The sequence below is a fragment of the Lepidochelys kempii genome, chromosome 15 (genome assembly GCF_965140285.1).
Source record: "Lepidochelys kempii isolate rLepKem1 chromosome 15, rLepKem1.hap1, whole genome shotgun sequence".
In the NCBI taxonomy this organism is placed as follows: Eukaryota; Metazoa; Chordata; order Testudines; family Cheloniidae; genus Lepidochelys; species Lepidochelys kempii.
In genome coordinates this window covers 14,855,394-14,875,367 of record NC_136394.1, presented here as the reverse complement: position 1 = coordinate 14,875,367, position 19,974 = coordinate 14,855,394, and the positions used below count along the sequence as shown (strand labels likewise).

The 19,974-nt window shown below is 39.5% G+C and overlaps 1 protein-coding gene across 6 annotated transcripts in view; it reads right to left on the bottom strand.

The window, feature by feature from the left end:
* PI4KA (phosphatidylinositol 4-kinase alpha) overlaps nucleotides 1-19,974 on the bottom strand; it is a 101,199-nt gene that overhangs the window by 78,691 nt on the left and 2,534 nt on the right. For all 6 annotated transcript variants that reach the window (XM_073312507.2, XM_073312503.2, XM_073312502.2 and 3 more), the window contains exons 2-12: nucleotides 13,513-13,629; nucleotides 11,361-11,454; nucleotides 9,606-9,694; nucleotides 8,990-9,062; nucleotides 8,337-8,596; nucleotides 7,548-7,614; nucleotides 5,311-5,459; nucleotides 4,262-4,327; nucleotides 1,960-2,056; nucleotides 1,355-1,546; nucleotides 40-140 (exon numbers count right to left, since the gene is read on the bottom strand). In XM_073312507.2, coding sequence (XP_073168608.2) covers nucleotides 40-140; nucleotides 1,355-1,546; nucleotides 1,960-2,056; nucleotides 4,262-4,327; nucleotides 5,311-5,459; nucleotides 7,548-7,614; nucleotides 8,337-8,596; nucleotides 8,990-9,062; nucleotides 9,606-9,694; nucleotides 11,361-11,454; nucleotides 13,513-13,629 — 1,305 coding nt within the window. The remainder of the gene's footprint in view (nucleotides 1-39; nucleotides 141-1,354; nucleotides 1,547-1,959; nucleotides 2,057-4,261; nucleotides 4,328-5,310; nucleotides 5,460-7,547; nucleotides 7,615-8,336; nucleotides 8,597-8,989; nucleotides 9,063-9,605; nucleotides 9,695-11,360; nucleotides 11,455-13,512; nucleotides 13,630-19,974) is intronic.

Genomic DNA, 19,974 nt, shown 5'->3' with positions numbered 1-19,974 from the left:
GAAATCAAAATACTCCTTTTCAATCCTTTAAAGACAGACCTGCAAGCAGCAGATCAGCAGCGGCAAGTGAGCAATGATGACTTTGCTGGAGGTCTTGGACTGCAGCTTCTCCGACAGTTTGATGCACAGGTTTTCTGCACCTTTGTTCCAAAAGAAGGAAAATCAATAATAGATCTGAAGAATGTATGTGAATTTATTAGCCTACCTAGTACAATGTGCTTACTGAAGACCATCAAACAGGTAGAGAATTTGCTGGATTCACCTACTTCAGAGTACAGAGATGCTGAATTGTTTAAGTTTTACAGAATGTTATCCATGGTGTTTTGATTTGGTTGATTTGGCTTGAAGGGTTTATTTGAACTTTGTTCATAACATTTTGGTAAAAAGTTTGGGAATCTTATTAATATCTGCAATAAACAGTTCTTTCAAATATTCTGAACTGAGATAGCTACAGGTGTCAAAGACAGCTGTGTGTTTGTTTTATTTGATAGCCATCTACAACTATTTTAAATATTTAAAGAAATGTTTAATAGATTAGGGGGTAGAAGTTTAAATTTAAAGAAAGGAGGAAAACACTGCTAAATATCAGGAAAAGCTTCCTGACAATGATATCTACGAAAAAGTGGAAGCATCTTTTTGAGACATTCATGGTCTGGATGAACTAATGGGCCTTTTCTACATGATTTCTATCAGTAATTTTGCAAGATTTTTAGAAGATCTTGCATGTCCCTGCCTATAGTTCTGATACTGTAAAGTTATATTTAAAGGCAATATATGCAGTATGTGTCAGATTTCATGCAAATATCACTTCTAGAGGAATCAAACATAGTATGAGCCTAAATCAAGAAAACATCCCTATTCAGGAAAGCACTTTCTTAGTTTAAAGCACGTGATTGGGTGCTTTTCTGAATCAGGTCTATATTAAAGAGATATTCAGAATGACTTTTAGCAACTACAGTTAACAGATTCTGCATTACGGAGATGTCAAAGCCTCTCTGTAGGCAAGGATGAATTCAGATTTGCACTTCACGGTGCAATAACATAGTGCATTCTCCCCAAACTTACAGAACTTATTCTCTGAATTCAGAAAGGATTTTCTGAGAACTTTAAGTCAGTTAACCAACTTATGAGTTATAAGCATTTTAAAATGACCCGTGCATTTTTCTGACAATGTTGACTTTCTTTGGGTTTCTCTAGCAAAAAAATTCCTGAAGTTTATCATTAAATGCATTTTATGACAAGCGTCATGTAATAGAAATGACTCTCCATCAACTACTGACAATGGAGAATGAGTTGTACAAAACACTTCTGCAAGACAAAAGATTCTGAAGAGACAGAAGTATGTATTTTTCACCTTGCTCATCTTTCACAGCCCACACCATGAGATCCACACAAGCTGCATTAGCCTGGCAACGCAATTTCAGAGGGCTCAGTTCATTGTGTAGCCGATCTACATCATGCAGGATTTTCTGAAGCTCTGACTGGCTGCTGTTGAACTGTTCCAGCACAAAATCATGGATTTCCTTAACAAATGAGTTTGGAAGATCTGCAGGAATAAGAGGGAAAATATATTCTAGCAGAAAGAAAGTAGCTGTGCCCCAGATAGCATATACATAAGACCAATCCATTTTTATATTAAATATAAAACATTATTCATAAAAAGATTTCTTTCCAAATGAGAAGTAGAATAATTTCATAGCAAAGACCACTGGGAAATTAACAAGTTGGATGCTGATTGTCCCTCCCTCGGGCAGAGGACAACAACAGATTAAATAATTAAATTTTATAGGGCAACTTTCATACCGAAGTGCTTCACAAACTGTATAGCATACATTCAGCACCCATGAAACACTGCACCCTTCCCAGCCACTTGGAACACAGCAAACAATACACACAGTGCTTTATATTCTCCCCCATCATATTACTTAGTAGAAAGTTATATTAATATAAGCACTGTACCTTTCATGTAGTATAACGTGTCTCTTAACATTTTAAACTGGGCAAGGTAAAGAGGGTCACTGAATGTTTTATAATAGAGATCTGCATTAGGACTTATCTGTAAAAGTAAAGAACAGCTATACGTTTCAAAAGGAAACAAAACAACGTTTTCTTATGAAATAGTAAACTGAAGAACAAATAAAACCCCTTATTCAGATCAGGTAACTGTCATTTTCTATACTAGACATGTAATTGTGATAACTGGTACTGTTTAAATTATAATCGCACACCATATGGAAAGGGTTTTGGGGTTGTTGTTTTGTCTTCACAGTTAATCAAGATGCAAACTATACCTGTTCAATGCATTAAATAGTACTTAGCTATCCCCTTTATTTAAACACCACATTCTGTAACAAAATTCTGTCTAATGAGAGAATCCAAAATCATTTTTAATTGGAAAAGCAGAAACAGAGACTACAGCTGTTTCCATCAAAACTTACATTTTGCACTAGCAAGGAAGGCTGTAGACAAGAGCCTAGTTCTTTTCCACAGATGAAAATATACGAGTTGGCTATAGTTCTGAACATACTTAGTTCAGAACAGCTCTATGTCTAAAATTTCTGAGACCCACAAAAGGTGATGTTGATAGAGGATGCTGTGCAATTGTAAACAGCGCGAGCAATCATTTAGCCCCATAAGGACTTATATTCCATGCAAAATATGTTCACTGAAAGTAGGTCAGAAGCAGCTAAACTTTAAGGAGGACATCTTGAAAATACAACAGTATCAAGAACTTCCATGCTGAAAACAGTGAAGAGCAAACGAATGGCAACACATTTTTGTTTTGTTCAGGAAGCGAGAATGAAATACATGAGAATTAAATTAAAGGCCTTTACCTAAGTTATAACTTTTTAAAAAAAAATCTTTTGGTTTACTCTATTTAGGAAGTATTAACAGGCTTACACATCCTTGCCATGTAAATATCGTAAACAAAGCAATAATCACAATGGTGAAGGTTTTTCTTTTTTTTAAGAGACATTATAAAGTATTATAATCATCTGCTCTCTCTATTTAACAGGGTATTACCATATTATAGGATGAGCATGATTACAACAACTATGACATGTAATTTCTAATGATTTTATTAAACTTGAGTGAAATATCTGATTATGCATATTTAAATGTCTACCAAATGTTAATATTCAAAAAAAAATGGACAGATGTGCTGGAGTTTTTCTTTTTTTTTTTCTTTTTCTTTTTTTTTTTTTTGCAGATGAACATACTTTGTCTGGGTACTGAATAAATAGTATCCAAATATCTAAGTATCTATTTGTCCTCAGTCTGTTTTGCTGGGTACATAATTGTTGAACTAATTATTCCATTAGTGCCATCTCCCATATTTGTTAACCATTCTTCTATAGGTGGACTACTTTTCTTTTTCCAATGAGAAGCTATGAGTAGCCTAGCAGCTACTAGCAGATGGGAGATTAATAATTTTATTTCTTTTGTGTGACCACTTCCACTGGGAAGCCCCAGGAGGATTACCAGGGGATCATTTGGTAATATATATCCAACAATTTGTGATATTTGGTTACAAAATGCATCTCAATACTCTCTAATGACTGGACATAAGCATAAAATCTCTTTCAAAAGAATTTTAATAACTAGTTTCAAATTCTCCATGCTCAAGTGCTTAGGATGCCAATGCTAGAGGGGAATGTGTGTTTAAAAACAAGTATTTCCACAGATTTCTCATAAATTAATGGAAATTAGTTTCATCCTGAATGATCATACATCAGTGACTCACAATGTGTATGACATTAGTGACTGTTGCTATAACAACAACAGTCCTCCAGGGCAGATTGGATTTTCCTCCAGGGCAGATTGGAAGAGGCCCTGGAGGTTTTTCGCCTTCCTCTGTAGCATGGGGCACGGGTCACTTGCTGGAGGATTCTCAGCTCCTTGAAGTCTTTAAACCACGATTTGAGAACTTCAATAGCTCAGACATAGGTGAGAGGTTTTTGCAGGAGTGGGTGGGTGAGACTCTGTGGCCTGCGTTGTGCAGGAGGTCAGACTAGATGATCATAATGGTCACTTCTGACCTTAATATCTATGAATCTATGAAATATTTCTACTGGTCTTAGGCTTTGAAAAAACAAATTCTTATTAATCAAAAGCATAAACCAAATATTAGTTGACTGTCCCTTATCACATCCCCTATTTTTATTCATCTCTTACCTTTAATTTCACAATAGTTAGGACTTTAAAAAGAACCCCAGGTGGTTTTTAAACATTTCAAATGGTAAATTAAATTAAGACGTACCTCTGCAACTTCATCTACAACTGCATCTAAGTTTTTGAGAACAGAATCCCCAACAATCTGTTTCACCTACACAGAAAATAGAAGTCAGGTGTTATCATTGGCATTATCTTGGTAGAGGGTTTGTTTTACAATCACAATTTAGGCTGGCCAAAGAAAGCACTCAATCATTTGAATATTAAACATCAGACTAAATTAAGGCAGTGAAAAGTTATATAGTAATTCCTATTATCATCGTTTGTATCACCATGGTGCAAAGAGGCCCTGAGCAATAACACAGGATGTGCCTAGAAGAGGCACCAGGCTCTGCCATCAGATGCAGTCCCAATAAACCATCCCCACTAGAAAATGGCACGGTTCTCAAGTTACATCGATTAATTTGCCTGTCAGGTGCAAACTAGATGGCTTTGCCAATGCAAACGTTTCAATACTAACTTTATTACTTTAAATTACTAACATTTCATGAGCAATATTAATCACCAGTATTAACCATTGAGGCCTGAGGTTAATAATAGCACAGAAAAAATATCCTTCCATTTATATGTTAAGGTAAACACAGCATGCACACAACCTATATATATATATATATATATATATATATATATACATATACATATACATATACATATATATATACATATACATATACACACACACACACCCCTTATATTGCAAAAAGAAAAGGAGGACTTGTGGCACCTTAGAGACTAACCAATTTATTTGAGCATATAAATATTTATATGCTCATGTTAGACACAGCAGTTGAGGGTATTTTGTGTAAGCTGCAGGGTGAGCCCCTTTCAGATGTGTAAGAGGAGATGCCTTGTGTAATTAGGCAATATAAGGTTTCAGAGTAACAGCCGTGTTAGTCTGTATTCGCAAAAAGAAAAGGAGTACTTGTGGCACCTTAGAGACTAACCAATTTATTTGAGCATAAATAAATGAAAGGGGCTCACCCTGCAGCTTACACAAAATACCCTCAACTGCTGAGTCTAACATGAGCATATAAAACTCAGACCTTGATGTGATCTTTAAAGCAGCTCATACTGTACCATGAGCAGCAGCTGGCGGAGCATTTCCAGTGGAATATCAAATTCCTTGTTACTAATACCATTAAAGAGAGGAGAAACTGAGAAGCTAGAGCTGATTGTAGAGAAGTAATAATCAGGATCCAATGCACTCCCATCAGGTAGGTAGGACCCTGCAGACAAGAACAGACGAGAACACTATAACATTAGGTAATTCAAAATGTTTATTGTGTTCTTTGTTAAATATGAAGGAAGACACTGGGGCAAACTATGAAAAGAGAAGATATTTTGATCTTAACTTTCAATATGGTAACGGTCTATACCTGATAAACCATGAAAGGCTTAATCCAGTTCCCACAGAAGCTGAATCAATCTATAATCTAATGTAAACTAGAACTACAGATTCAGCCATTTAATACATACAAGGTTAGAGAAGAAATTATGTTAAAAATATTTGCATTCATTTTGTAAATAGCATTTGGTAGGACTTTTGCTCAACTTCTGTAATACGTTTACCTCAAAAAACCCTGTGTGCACAAAAAACTACACAAGTTTAAAGTCATACTACACCTTCCATCTTAAATAGAAACCAAGACACTGTTACAATTTGAAGGTACAAGAGAAATTAATATATAGTTTTATTACTAGAGTACACTGTTCATCAAGAAGCCAGGTATGAACTTTTGGCACTCCATTCCCTTTCTGGCATCACAATCTTGCTTTTTGTAACCCCTCAGCTGTGAGTTAATGCAGTGTTTTTCTTGTGATTAACAGACTCTCAAAATGTACTGATGAACTTTAAAAAAAAAAAAAAAAAGTATTTTTTGTCCAACTCCTGTGTCTTGGATAGAATAAAAACAACAAAGGCCATCAATTCTCTTGCACCAGAAAGTAAGACTACCACAAACCCGGGTCAGTAAAAACATAATATACAGGACTGTAATTGTCCAGGTGCATTATGGGGAATAATGCAAGGTTTATCTGCCTTTGAAGCATTTGATAGAAGCTAGTGATGAAAGCAAAATACCTAAGAAGAGGCACTATTGGCCTGTTCCAGTATTATAGTTCCTATTATAGTTCTGGTTCAGAAAGAGAGCCCCTAAGATGTTCCAGATACATATGGCCTAATCCACAGTATGCCCCATTCATCTACATTTTTCATTAACGGCAGAAGAATTCTCTAACACCCCTTTTCCTATTATTTTTTTAATCCAAACGAGAATGCCTGAGCTGAAGAGGTGTAGGTGGGTATGACGGGTTGTATAGGCTGACCTAAGACAGGAAGGAATTAAATGAACTGCCCCGTGACCAGGTAATTAGGCCAGCCTTCCTCTGAAACCCCTGTCCAAACTATTGATCCTGAAGGGAGGGTCCTCCAGAAATTATTAATAGGAAGAACAGATAAGAAATAAAAGGGAGGAGACAAACCTAAGCCACAGTTGCCCAGGAGAGGGAGAACACCATTCAGTCAAAGGCTGGGAAGAGCCCAAACAATAAGGCCCCCAAAAGGGGTAAACAAAGCCAAAAGACAATGAAAGATCTAATAAGTACAGAGCTCGCTCTCCTCCCCCTTCATCAAGGGTAGCAATTTATTTTTTCAGCTCAGCAAGTGGCCCACTGAAAGGTGACAGGCTCATCTCATTCGCAGCTGGAATTCTACCACTTGATTTTAGAATCCATAGCAATGAGTACATACACAGTCAGTATAGCCTTTTAAGATCTCCCTTTTGTGAGTTTTGCCTTTGACTTTTCCATGACAAAGTAAGACTTCCTATAACTTACACATACCAATTTTACTTCAAGTAAGGTACGTTACTTTGGGCTTATGCAACCTGCCATCAAACATGATTCAAGATTCCAATCCTCAGTCTGCCATTTTAGCTGTACAATATAAAACATTTGTTATATAAAGTTATTCTGCCTAATCTTCTAAACTATGTTTTGCCCCAGTGCGATTAAGCTCTCTAGGACTAGGCATAGACTACTTAGCAGTCAGAAAATAATGTCTCTCTTGGAAGCTAGACAAAAAAACATTGTTGTTGGAAACCACTGTTGCTGGAAATAAAGATTATCCAACAACTTGTTAATGCAAAAATGTATCAGAACTCTACCACGTACATGCCAAAGAATTACTACCAGTAACCTTGAAGGCAAAGAGAATGCATGGAGGTTTGGGTTCCCTAGCCTTCCTATTGGTAAAGAGTGACAAAAAACACACTGCTCCTTGGCGAAATAGTAAAGACTGGAAGCTTCAGCTTTACCTTCAAAGTAATGAATGGCAGATCCTCCAGGGGAGCTGGGAGGGGGAATTCCACGTTCAGGACTGACCTGAAACACAAGGCAATAGTTGTACTTTATCATTAAAGGCTAGTGAAGCCTTGAGAACTTTAAGATGATGTGGACTCATATTTTCTCTTTTAAAAAATGCATATCATCATTAATAAATCCAGAAAGGTGTTGATAAGTCCCCAACACCTACTGAAGTCAATGGGAGTTTTGAGTGCTCAGTAACTCTCAGAATCAGGCTTGAGTCAGGCCACAACTTCAAACAAAGGGGCACGGATGAAGAAGGGAGTGAGTGTCCTGGTTAAGGGAATGCAGGAGTCATCAGGATTCCTGGGGTCTATGCCCAACTCTGCTAAGGCTTCATTCTGTGATTCTGTGCAGGTCATCTGAAGTCTGATTTTCCAAAGGGGGTGCACACTTAGAGGGCATTGTTGGTGCTCATCACCTCTGAAAACTCAAACTGTTAACTTCTCTAACTTTCCCATCTGCTAAACAGGTATGCCTTATTATACCTGCTACACAGGGATAGCGTGAGGCTTAATGATTGCAAGTTCTTTGAGATCTTCCAAGTGAAAACTATTAATATGGAGGTAACTAGCTTAACTGTCATCAATTATTCTGTGGTTCAGGGAGAAAGCTTTGAATCTGTTCAAGTATAACATTGAATGACTGTCAGTGAACATAAGTTTGACCATCTCTTAATTCAACCGAAGAACAGAAAAGGGTTTAAGTGCTGTCTTCATTGTAAAGGTGGCCACACAAACCTGTGAGATGCTGGACACACTGCTGGTCTTTCTCTTTAAGGATCCTTCTTGACAGACAGTGAGAAGAGAGCTGGGAAGAATTGATCTAAAATCATTAAAAGAACGTCTGCGAATTCCTTCAAGTTCTTCTGGGACTTTCAGGGAATGTGGAGGAGCTTTAGGGAAAAGCTTTGAGAGGAGAGACTCTTCTGAATTGCTGTAGCGACCAAATGCTCGTGAAATTCCAATCAGACACGGCACTGCATATTTGCACAAGTATTCTGGAAAACAAAATTAGGCCATATATCTTTCTTACTGCATAGCAGCTTATGACTTCCTGTTGCCAGCTTTGCTACAAGCTCACTAAAAGCATTACAGCACAATATACATCACAAAGCCAGACTTGCATTATTAGGGGAAGAATAGCTAATTTATGTCATATATGTAAATATGTTTGTCCAGCTTAGCTCAAAATTTACCAATCAGCATACAAACAAAAGTCAGAATACTCTCACCAATTATGGACATTCTGTCATCAATTACAGACCCAATGGTGAATGCTAGTTATATAATACACTTTTTAAACAGAATTGTGGTGAAGGTTAGAGAGTAAGTGAAGTTCAGGTGAAGCTACAATAAAGATGAAACACCAATTTAAAGAACTGTCCTAATACCTTTTTCCTGGTTTTGTGGGGACTGGCACATTCCTAGCAGGAACTGCATCACTTGCAGAATTGCCTCTAAAACCTAAAACAACCAAGACAGACATACAAAAACATTCTTCAGTGAACACTTTAAAGCTAGCACATGCCAGATCATTACATTACGTCAAATGAAACTTGCGAATATTAATTTTGAACTTCACATATTTTAAATTGAATGGGTTTTTGATACTGTATAAAACAAAGATATGTTTCTCTCTAACTCATTTAACTAAAGAAGCCTCCTTAGCTAAAGTAATATCCTAAATAACTCATAAGTATTAGCATTTTGAGAAAGCAGTATCTCCAACTCCGGTATCAAACACATTCATTTTAAGTCACTTGGCTTTGTTATGGGCAATGTTTTTGGGCTCAAACCTCAAAAGACACATGTGAGTAACTTTTGAGCACAACAGGACTATTCACAGAAGTAAAGTTATTCAACTGCAGTGTTTATGTGATCGCATCCTTTGTGAAGAAAAGCTGCCATGGTATTCTTTATTTTAAACCCTTTTTTCACCTTTTTGAAATAGTTATTTAAGCAGCAGCGATCTAAGAGTGCACATCAAAATATTTCAGTTAACTCTACCTGTTCTCTAAGAGTGGCATCCCTATAGGCAACATCTGACAACAAAGTCACCAAGCAGAAGCTGAAGTTTTCTGCAACTGGAAGCATGCCTACAGAAGTGGGGAGGGAAAGGGTGGAGAGAGGAGAGAAAATATTACAATAGTACTTGGGTCAGCCATTTGAAAATAAGAAGTAATATTTTATTATTGTCACAAGAAATCATAAGGCAGCCTTTCAGCAATGCCCCATGGCACAGCTAAATCAAGCAAGTCAGCGGTTGAGTAACTGACATATACACAAAGATTTAAATCATACCCTTGAGCCAGTAATTAGCAAAAAACAAGAGAAATATGTTGCTTTAGAGGGAATAAAAATGTTTCTTGTTTCATATATAAGTCATGGCAGAAGACAAAGACTGAAAATAAAGTAGTCATTTGGCATTAACATTCACACAATGAACAAATTCAAGTGTTGAAAAAAAGTGAGAAAGAAAGCAAGAAAGGCATACTGATTCCAAGTCTGAGAACTAATGAAAGATGCAATAAAGAAAAACGAGCAAGCGCAACACAAGCAGACAGATTTGCTAATATGGAATAGTCATTGTTGCAACAACCTATAAAGCTGTGTAGCTGTTTCAGAAAAACCAGCGTCTTCCCAACATGCAGGAGAAACCCTATTGTTTAATAATCATAGGGCTGAAGGATCAGGCCCTAGGAGAAGACTGACATACGCTGCAAGGCAGGATATGTTGATAAGTAACAACTTAACTGACACATTATACCCTGACAGGCTATCCACTGGTGCCAATAATAGACTGGAGTGCAGACAAGACAATAGCATCATTTGTATCTCTTGGACAAAAAAAGCCAACGGTGTTTGAGTAAATGTGCCTTTCAGGTGGCAAAGATTTTAATAAAGGACTCCTACCAATCCTTGCTGAAACTAAGCTTGAATCTGAAAAGAACCTGCATAACTCATTCTAAGAGGATTTAAACAGAGAAGGCTGGACATTCTCAGCAGGAGAGGAAAGTACAAAAACCAGCTGACGTCAGAAAGTTGCAAACTATGAAGTTCAGAGTTGTTCCCTGGTAGGAAAGTGAGATTCGAGAGGAGAGCCAAATGCCCTAAGAAAAACATATCAGACAGGTGGGGTTAGTCCTTCCTGAAGAAGGGAAAAACAGGAGTTTCCAGTCTCTATAGCCGTGCTGTGAAAAGGGAAAATCCTAAATATGTCAAGCATAATTTAATAAAAATAAACAAACGAACAACAGCATGCACTCTAATTTGGAGCTTTTCAGGATTTCAAAATACTTTTACAAACATTAGCAAACTAAACCTTACATACCCCGACATGGTAGAGAAGTACTCTCTCTACCATTTTAAAGATAGGTACATTAAGACTCCAAGAAGTTTAGTGTTTTACCCAAGATTGAACAACAAACCAGCGGCAAAGCTGGGAATAGCCCCCAAGAATCTTGATCGTCACTCTCCACTCTAGTCATTATACTGTCTCCTAACAACTTAGCCCTGAAGATGTGACTGACTGGTATTGAATTATTTGGAAAGCAGCTAAGCTGACATCAGGAAAGGTGTGAGCTATTCAACTTCCTTTCTGGTCTCTCAAGAAGAATCAATTTTACTGCTGTATCTTTCCAATACAGGCAGTTATGTCAACAGCTAAAAACACAAGGGAGCTGATCACATCCTTTTGTACTCAGCCCAGAACTTAATTCTATTTCCCAAGCACACACTCTGAAGAATAAAACTTAAAACCACCTCTGCCTTTTCGTGCAGTGCTTTCTTCTATCCACTGTACTTTGGGAAGACCCCTCAGAAGCCGGAGAAGATAAGGGACCACACTATCTTTGTGCTGAAAGAGAAAACATTTGTTTGAAATGGAAGATAAAAATTGAGTAACAGTTTCAATATACATGAGTCATGCAAAGGATGGGTATAGTGACTATATATAGAACTCAAGTCATCTAATGATTACTTACAGACTGCCTAAATATCGCATAACTGATTTAATACAGATAAGGTAAATCATGTAACTAGTTCAATGCTATAAATAAAATTGTTCCATCCTACCAATTGCTAAATGAGACAGGACACTGTTGGTCTATCATGTAATTTGAGGATGATTATATGTCTTGATATTTTGTCTCTAGCGTGTTGATTTGAGTCTAACAAGAAGCAGAAAATTATTTTGCTAGATTGCTAAAACAGAGTGTAAGCTTTCGTGAGCTACAGCTCACTTCATCGGATGCAGTGAGCTGTAGCTCACGAAAGCTTATGCTCAAATAAATTGGTTAGTCTCTAAGGTGCCACAAGTACTCCTTTTCTTTTTGCGAATACAGATTAACACAGCTGTTACTCTGAAACCTAAAACAGAGTGGAAATTCCCAAATTCTAATGCCAGCACTCCATAGCCTTGAGCAAATCACTTAATCTCTCAGTACAGGCGCTCAGTTTCCAAATGTATAAATTGGGGACAGTGCTAACTTCCCTCACAGGGGTGGATTAACACTTGTTCAGTGCTTTGAATACATAAAGCATCATATAAATGCCAAGTTCCATTACAAGTGATGTGGTTTGCCCAGTTCTTGGTAATGAGTTCACATCACAAAATTAAACAGCAAAGCTGTTAATAATATTGCATTCATCTAGATCAGGGCTGGGCAAACCTTTTGGCCTGAGGGCCACATTGGGGTTCTGAAACTGTCTGGAGGGCCAGGTAGGGAAGGCTGTGCCTCCCCAAACAGCCTGGCCCTCTACCCCTATCTGCCCCCTCCCACTTCCCACCCCCTGACTGCCCCCTCAGAACCCCTAACCACCCAAACCCCTCCCCACTCCTTGTCCCCTGACCACCCCCTCCCAGGACTCCTTGTCCCCTCCCGCAAATGCCCCCCTGGAACCCCACTCCTTATCCAACAGCTGCTGCTCCCTGTCCCCTGACTGCCCAGACCCCTATCCACACTCCCACCCCCGACAGGCCCCCCGGGACTCCCACGCCTATCCAACCACCCCGTGTCCCCTGACTGCCCCCCAGGACCTCCTGCCCCTTATCCAACCCCCCCGTTCCCCACCCCCTTACCATGCCGCTCAGAGTACCAGGACTGGTAGCCGTGCTGCCCAGCCAGAGCCAGCCATGCTGCCGCGCAGTCAAGAGCACCAGAGCAGGCCGGCAGCTCTCGCAACCGCGCTTCCCGGCAGGAGCTCGCAGTCCCGCCACCCAGAGCGCCGACATCACGGCAACCTGAGGCTGCGGGGGAGGGGGCATAGCAGGGGAGGGGCCAGGAGCTTAAGGGCCGGGCAGGACAGTCCCGCGGGCCGTAGGTTGCCCACCTCTGATCTAGATCAACTGGGAGGCTGAAACAGAAGTGTCTTATGGCCTGATCCAAAACCCACTGAAACCAATTAAAAGATTCACATTGAGTTCAATGGATTTTGGATCAGGTACTTAAGGCATCACATCTCCCTCCTTCTAGAGATGATACCACCTTTAGGGCATACTGAAGCCTTCGCATCAGCTCATGGAAACATCATGGCTGCCTGTCCCAGAGAGGCTAGATGTTTAAGATGAATGTTCGTGAAGAACAAACAGCATTATGTGTATAGGTTTTCATCCTAATCCCGCCCATGCATAAAAAGGAAATTATGGGCCTGATTGTCAGATGTAGGTATATGTTTAAACATAATGTGTGTGAAAATTTAAGCAAGCAATTGCACATTACATTTTTGTGCAACCCCTTCTAAATGTCAGGTCCCGTAGGCCTAGATAGAGGCTACATTCACTTTCATACTTTGCCATGTCTTATTTCAAGCAAGAAACATCCATACCTAACATTTCATTCACCAATCAACCCCATTTAAAGATTTATTCAAAAGTACTTCAGCTGAAGAAAATTAAAATGAGGGAAAGTTGTACCTGAAGGTCAGACTCAATGAGAAAAATTCCCAAAGCAATCACAGCATCTCTGCGGCGCTCATCTAGCTGGAAAATCCCATGGAAATCCACAGGGCACATACATAGCAGCTTCTGCACCTGCAGAAAGGAAAAAAAAATGGAATGTTAGAACACCGCATTGAGGAACGCATAATGCACACATTAAAACTATGACTGCCAATACCCACAAGCGACCCTATGGCTATGTCTACACTATGAACTAGCTCACGTACACAGTCTTGCACTAGTTCCATGAGAAAGCATAGCTGCAGTAGTATGGGCAGCAACAGCAAAGGCCTGGCTGAGCTGTGCAAAGTACAAACCCACCTGAAACTGCCTCCATTGCCACTGCCCATGGGGCTACCGAAGCTACACCACTGTTTATATGTCGGCTAGCTCTCATTGAATTACTCTGAGTATGTGTACACAAGCACAGGAATGACACCTCTCATCTGTAATGCAGACATAGCCTAAGAAAACCAAATTAAAAGCCCTGGCTTTTCATTCTTAGAAATCAGAGATGGAAGAGACCTAAAAGGTCATTGTGCCATTCCCCTGCCAAAGCAGGATCCTTCCATACAGTACATTCTCTAGTCTTTTAAACATACCGGGCCATGGGGCTTCCACAATTTCCTCAGGGTAGCCCCCATGCCATTGCTAATGTTTTTCAGGGCAGAACACTGAGTTTACTGCATCATGTCAATTCAAAGAGTCAATTCCACACCAAATGTCCTTTATTATTCAGCTTTTTAATGAAAATAACCAGGTTCCAGTGGAAGGGAAGAATGATGTTTAGTAAGAAAGGAAAGAATGGATGTCAACTGTCCACTTTTATACTTAGGGTAAATTAACAATTTTCTTCTACAATTGTATAGTCTTTAGGTCCCCAAGAAGTCTTTCTGGAAATCTTGAAACTTTGCATAAACATCATATAGTATATGACAGGGCCCAATCCTGCATTCCTTGTGCACTGAAAACTCCCTTCCACTGAATTCACTGGGTTTCTGGATGTGCAATAAATGCACAATAGGGCTATATATCACTATATTTGCTCATCTCCCTTGAATACAGAAACCTTTTCTTAACCATGGGTGTAAGTAGATGTTGTCATTGCGACAGAGATGCTTTCTTCATACACAGTATTGCTAAAGCAAGCAGTATTGCCTAGCTGGGTGGGACGGATTGTTCAAATCCTTGTAACCATGTAACAGAATAAGTTGCTAGACCTAAGTATTATTCTACCATTACCTTGACTACTACTGTAGTATCTGCTTCCATATCTACTGAATATGCAACCACAGAATATATAAAATCTCGCAGATGTCTGCTTTATGTACTGAAAGGAGACATTATTTAAAAGGAGAAACATGTAAAGACAAGTTTCAGAGTAACAGCCGTGTTAGTCTGTATTCGCAAAAAGAAAAGGAGTACTTGTGGCACCTTAGAGACTAACCAATTTATTTGAGAAAGCTCATGCTCAATGTAAAGACAAGTCATCAAAATGGCCTGACTTTCAAAAGTGTTGAGCATCCACAGATCCCACTGATGCTATTGAAAAGGGGTGCTCACTACCTTTGTCAGGTCACTTCTTATTTAAGTGCCTAACTGTAGGCAGTCAGGTTGAAAAAACGTTGACCAAGTCTTTTAATATCCGAAAAGGAGTATTTTCTATTGTAAGATCAGAAAGTTCATAATAAAAATAACTGTTTTTTCCTATTATATAAGAGTATTCAATATGTCTTACTGGATAAGTGTCATTTCATTTGCATGTCATTTCATTTGCAATTCAGCACTCTATTTCATGGTTCTCTCATCCAAACTTCTCTAACACTGAACAGGTTCACAAACAATATGCATTAATTTATAATACAGAAACATAAAAGCAGCATCCCCAAGGATCTTGTGCTGTTCAACATATTGATAAAAAAATCTGAAAAAGGGGGTGAACAGTGAGGTGGCAAATTTGCAGACAAGCTAAAATTACTCAAGATTGCAGTCTGCTTTGGATTTAGCTAAGACTTACAAAGGGATCTCACAAAACTGGATGACTGGGTGACAAAATAGCAAATGAAATTCAGTGTTGATAAGTGCAAAGTAATGCACACTGGAAAACATAATCCCAACTATACATGTAAAATGATGGGGTCTAAATTAGCTGTTATCAATCCAGAAAGATCTTGGAGTCATCGTCGATAGTTGTCTGGTAACATCTGCTCAATGTGCAGTGACCGCCAAAAACGCTTTCTCCACACCACTCAAATGTTATGATTAAGGTTGAGCATTGCTTACTGTTAAAATATTTTATCATATCCACACAAATGACATTGTTTTGACTGATGTCATTAAAAGAACACCATAGGTTCTTATGTGAAATTTAAAAAATCCAGTTTGTTATTTTTATGCTTTTTGTTTACTTTTTGCATTTCCCACAATTTAAGGACAAGAGAAAATAAATCAGTTTCACTCTTCTTCCCTCCCCCCACTGAATTTCACTTTCAGGTTCTTTAGTTATAGTTCTGGTCTCAAGCACTTTGGGAAAATATTTATTTTTATTTTGGGTCACAATTGAAGGTGACATTGTCAGGTAAGCACCATCTGTGTGTTTGGTGCTGTAAAGAAAACGGAGGGGGGGCTTGAAATTTACTCCACTGGGCTTACAGTCTAAGAGTCTGTCCCTGCCAACAGTTAATACCAGGCATATTGCTTCATATTCTGAGTAGTTTACGTAAATGAGAAGTAAGCATTCACATTAGTAAACTCTGTGCCTGGTAGTTTCAGTGTGTTTGGTCCTCTGCACAGAACTATATTGCATGCTGGGGCTTCCGATTTATCATAAGACTTCACAGTCATTGATGGGGTCATAGTTTCCAAATACGCATGTCAGAGGCAAATGGCTGTATAGAAAGTAGGCATAAATCCTAGAATCCTATTTTCGACGTCTCTGACTCAAGAAATATTTCCAACACACCTCCGAACAACATACTTATGCACAGAGACCTTCCTACCAACACTACAAAAAGGATTCTGGGTGGACTCCTCCTGAAGGTCAAAACAACAGACTGGACTTCTACATACAGTGCTTCCACCAACGTGCACGGGCTGAAATTGTGGAAAAGCAGCATCACTTGCCCCATAACCTCAGCCATGCAGAACACAACACCATCCACAGCCTCAGAAACAACTCTGACATCATAATCAAAAAGGCTGACAAAGGAGGTGCTGTCATCATCATGAATAGGTCAGAATATGAACAAGAGGCTGCCAAGCAGCTCTCCAACACCACATTCTACAAGCCATTACCCTCTGATCCCACTGAGGGTTACCAAAAGAAACTACAACATCTGCTCAAGAAACTCCCGGAAAAAGCACAAGAACAAATCCGCACAGACACACCCCTAGAATCCTGACCTGGGGTATTCTGTCTGCTACCCAAGATCCATAAACCCGGAAATTCTGGACGCCCCATCATCTCAGGGATTGGCACCCTGACAGCAGGATGGTCTGGCTATGTACACTCCCTCCTCAGGCCCTACGCTACCAGCACTCTCAGCTGTCTTTGAGACACCACTGACTTCCTGAGGAAACTACAATCCATCAGTGATCTTCCTGAAAACACCATCCTGGCCACGATGGATGTAGAAGCCCTCTACACCAACATTCCACACAAAAATGGACTACAAGCCATCAGGAACAGTATCTCCGATAATGTCACGGCAAACCTGGTGGCTGAACTTTGTGACTTTGTCCTCACCCAAAACTATTTCACATTTGGCGACAACATATACCTTCACATCAGCGGCACTGCTGTGGGTACCCACATGGCCCCACAGTATGCCAACATTTTTATGGCTGACTTAGAACAACGCTTCCTCAGCTCTAGTCCCCCAATGCCCCTACTCAACTCGCGCTACATTGATGACATCTTCATCATCTGGACCCATGAAAAAGAAGCCCTTGAGGAATTCCACCATGATTTCAACAATTTCCATCCCACCATCAACCTCAGCCTGGTCCAGTCCACACAAGAGATCCACTTCCTGGACACTACGGTGCTAATAAGTGATGGTCACATAAACACCACCCGATACCAGGAACCTACTGACGTCTATGCCTACCTACATGCCTTCAGCTTTCATCCAGACCACTCCACACGATCCATTGTCTACAGCCAAGCTCTACGATACATTTGCTCCAACCCCTCAGACAGAGACAAACACCTACAAGATCTCTATCATGCGTTCTTACAACTACAATGCCTACCTGCTGAAGTGAAGAAACAGACAGACAGAGCCAGAAGAGTACCCAGAAGTACCTACTACAGGACAGGCCCAACAAAGAAAATAACAGAACGCCACTAGCCATCACCTTCAGCCCCCAACTAAAACCTCTCCAACGCATCATCAAGGATCTACAACCTATCGCGAAAGATGACCCATCACTCTCACAGATCTTGGGAGACAGGCCAGTCCTTGCTTACAGACAGCCCCCCAACCTGAAGCAAATACTCACCAACAACCACACACCACACAACAAAAACACTAACCCAGGAACCCGTCCTTGCAACAAAGCCCGTTGCCAACTGTGTCCACATATCTATTCAGGGGACAACATCATAGGGCCTAATCACATCAACCACACTATCAGAGGCTCATTCACCTGCACATCTACCAATGTGATATATGCCATCATGTGCCAGCAATGCCCCTCTGCCATGTACATTGGCCAAACTGGACAGTCTCTACGTAAAAGAATAAATGGACACAAATCAGATGTCAAGAATTATAACATTCAAAAACCAGTCGGAGAACACTTCAGTCTCTTTGGTCACTCAACTACAGACCTAAAAGCGGCAATTCTTCAACAAAAAAACTTCAAAAACAGACACCAACGAGAGACTGCTGAATTGGAATTAATTTGCAAACTGGAAACAATTAACTTAGGCTTGAATAAAGACTGGGAGTGGATGTGTCATTACACAAAGTAAAACTATTTTCCCATGTTTATTTCCCCCCACCCCACTGCTCCTCACATGTTCTTGTCAACTGCTGGAAATGGCCCTCCTTGATTATCACTACAAAAGGTTCCGCGCGTGCTCCCCCCCCCCCCCAGTGTGTATGGTAACACCCATTGTTTCATGTTCTCTGTGTATATAAAATCTCCCCACTGTATTTTCCACTGCATGCATCCAATGAAGTGAGCTGTAGCTCACGAAAGCTTATTCTCTAATAAATTTGTTAGTCTCTAAGGTGCCACAAGAACTCCTTTTCTTTTTGCGGATATAGACTAATGCGGCTGCTACTCTGAAACCAGGCATAAATGTAAAATTTTGTTATATTAACGAAGTGCCTGCATTTTAAATTGTTTTTTCTGAAAGAAGTTATGCATTGTATCTTATGACTGCCACCTGTTGTTCATTGTAACATACAAACGGCCATACTGGGTCAGGCTAATTGTCCATCTAGCCCAGTATCCGGTCTTCCGACCGTGGCCAATGCCACATTCTTCAGAGGGAATGAACAGAATATAGCAATTCTCCAGTGATCCATCCCCTGTCATCCACAAACTGAGCTAATTCTGGGAACCTTAACCATCACAATACTGCCAGTGATCCTACAAACACAGCCTTTTCTCCTAACTACATTATTCGTAGCTTACTCACAGTTAATCTTCTGCATCACATAAAATTGTTCAAATAGTAAAAAAATAAAGTTAGTTATTTTCTTTTATTTTTAATAATCTTGATAGTTTTTAACAACACAAGTGTATTCACCAATAAATAATCTGACAGTATCCCTTAAAATCAAATAATAACCCTAACTCAGGTTCCCATAAAATACTTTAAATACCGGTGAATCTGTAATGAGAGGACTTTCTTTTTAGTGGATTACCACATCAAGATAGACGTCTTGGTGGTCCATCAAACAAAATTAATTCTAAAAATGTACAAGAATTGGCTAGGGACAAGCCAGATACTGTTTATATTAATGCAGAATTTTCATTTTGGAAAATTCAACTACCCATTAATTTAGTTTAGTTTTAGTTTAGCTTTATGTGCAGTAATAATCTAGCAAATTATAACTTCTCATTTTATCATTGTTATGTACTACAAATGAAAAAGAGCTCTGACGAGCTAACTGTTCTTTGTGAGCATTAAACACCTGCATTAAGGACCTATTCCAGGCCTAACATTCACATATGTAGGCTTTGCTCTCATAGGCTTGCTTTCACTAGACATTTTTAAACTGACTGCTAATTAACTCAAGGTAAGAAGCCTAACACAGACATACCCAGAGGCCTAAAGGCCTAGACCAAACTGATGATCTGCAGGTACCATGTCCTACTCAGCACCCTTGGGAGACGTCCTATGCGTAGTCCAACTATGTTAAAACCTGCTGTAACAGCACACTTGCCATCAACCTAGCCTTACACATTCCTACCTCCATT